This window comes from Halyomorpha halys, unplaced genomic scaffold, assembly GCF_000696795.3.
Source record: "Halyomorpha halys isolate HHAL.00 unplaced genomic scaffold, Hhal_1.1 Scaffold117.1, whole genome shotgun sequence".
In the NCBI taxonomy this organism is placed as follows: domain Eukaryota; kingdom Metazoa; phylum Arthropoda; class Insecta; order Hemiptera; family Pentatomidae; genus Halyomorpha; species Halyomorpha halys.
This window is the reverse complement of record NW_027111176.1, coordinates 543,813-544,835: the sequence shown is the minus strand read 5'-3', so window position 1 is coordinate 544,835 and position 1,023 is coordinate 543,813. Positions and strand designations below refer to the sequence as shown.

The 1,023-nt window shown below is 47.4% G+C and overlaps 1 protein-coding gene across 1 annotated transcript in view; it reads right to left on the bottom strand.

Annotated features, from left to right (window-relative positions):
• LOC106678000 (homeobox protein E30) overlaps window positions 1-539 on the bottom strand; it is a 73,536-nt gene extending 72,997 nt beyond the window's left edge. The window contains exon 1 of the mRNA XM_024362294.2: window positions 219-539. Coding sequence (XP_024218062.1) covers window positions 219-498 — 280 coding nt within the window. The 5' untranslated portion in view covers window positions 499-539. The remainder of the gene's footprint in view (window positions 1-218) is intronic.
• Window positions 540-1,023: the final 484 nt, after the last annotated feature.

Sequence of the window (1,023 nt, the reverse complement as noted above, 5' to 3'; positions counted from 1 at the left end):
TGTAGGATCATACAAATAATGGAAACTTTTGTAATAGATTGTCCCTGAAGATGGCCGAATTGGCCGAAACGTTGGACATGTGAATGAAATAAATGTTTTGAGACTATAATTTGGATAGTGTTGTTGAATTATTTAGTAAATAATTGCCAGTCTCAAGAAAGAAATTTAAAGATTATAAATTTGAAAATAATATTATAATGATATAGTCAATTATTTACCTGAACTGGGCCGGTCGGAGTATCTGGTGCAGTAGACCCAAGCAGGCCAGACGGGTCCATTGGGATCGTCCGGTATTGGGGGGTCGATCTTGGTGGGACTTGGTCCTTCGTCGTCGGACCTCGATAGCCTGACCGGACGCCGGGCGGCTTGGCCGAACTCCGGCCGGAGGATGTTGTCGACGGAGAAGGGTAACGATGCCGGTGCCGGGGGTGCATCCTTGCAAGTCAGCAACTCGATCCTGTGGAAAGCCGAGGGTCGCCGCTCCGCTTCCAACGCCATCTCACACCCGCATTCGGATTGAGAGCTTCTGTCACCGGCTGACAGCTTTAAACTAAGATTTCAAACTCGAAATCTGTCCCGGTGACTACGGAGCCACGCCCACTCCCCCACCCCAGTGGGCGGGGCTGGATGCCAGCGCAGGCGCCCGCCCCCGCCAATCAGCGCTCTCCTACCCCCACCCTTTCAGGAGGTGCGACAGAGACGCTCCTATCGGAGAAGGCCTGCTGAGGAGCGAGATAGAGCTACAGCAATGGCTCCTCCCCTCCTTCCACGAGTCGAGAATCAAGTTATTACCACGCCCTCTGGCCACTTACTACTTAATTTAGCCGATTACATATATTGGTCGAGAAGAGGATTGAAGGTTCTATATGTTTATTAGAGTTGATGAAATTATTATGCAGTTAAACCTCAGCCACTACCTTTCCTTACGTATTAATTACAGTATCTGGAACGATATCGAATCATTTTATTTTTTAATTATGATTTATTATCAATCTCTCTGTACAAAACATTAATTAGACCAAT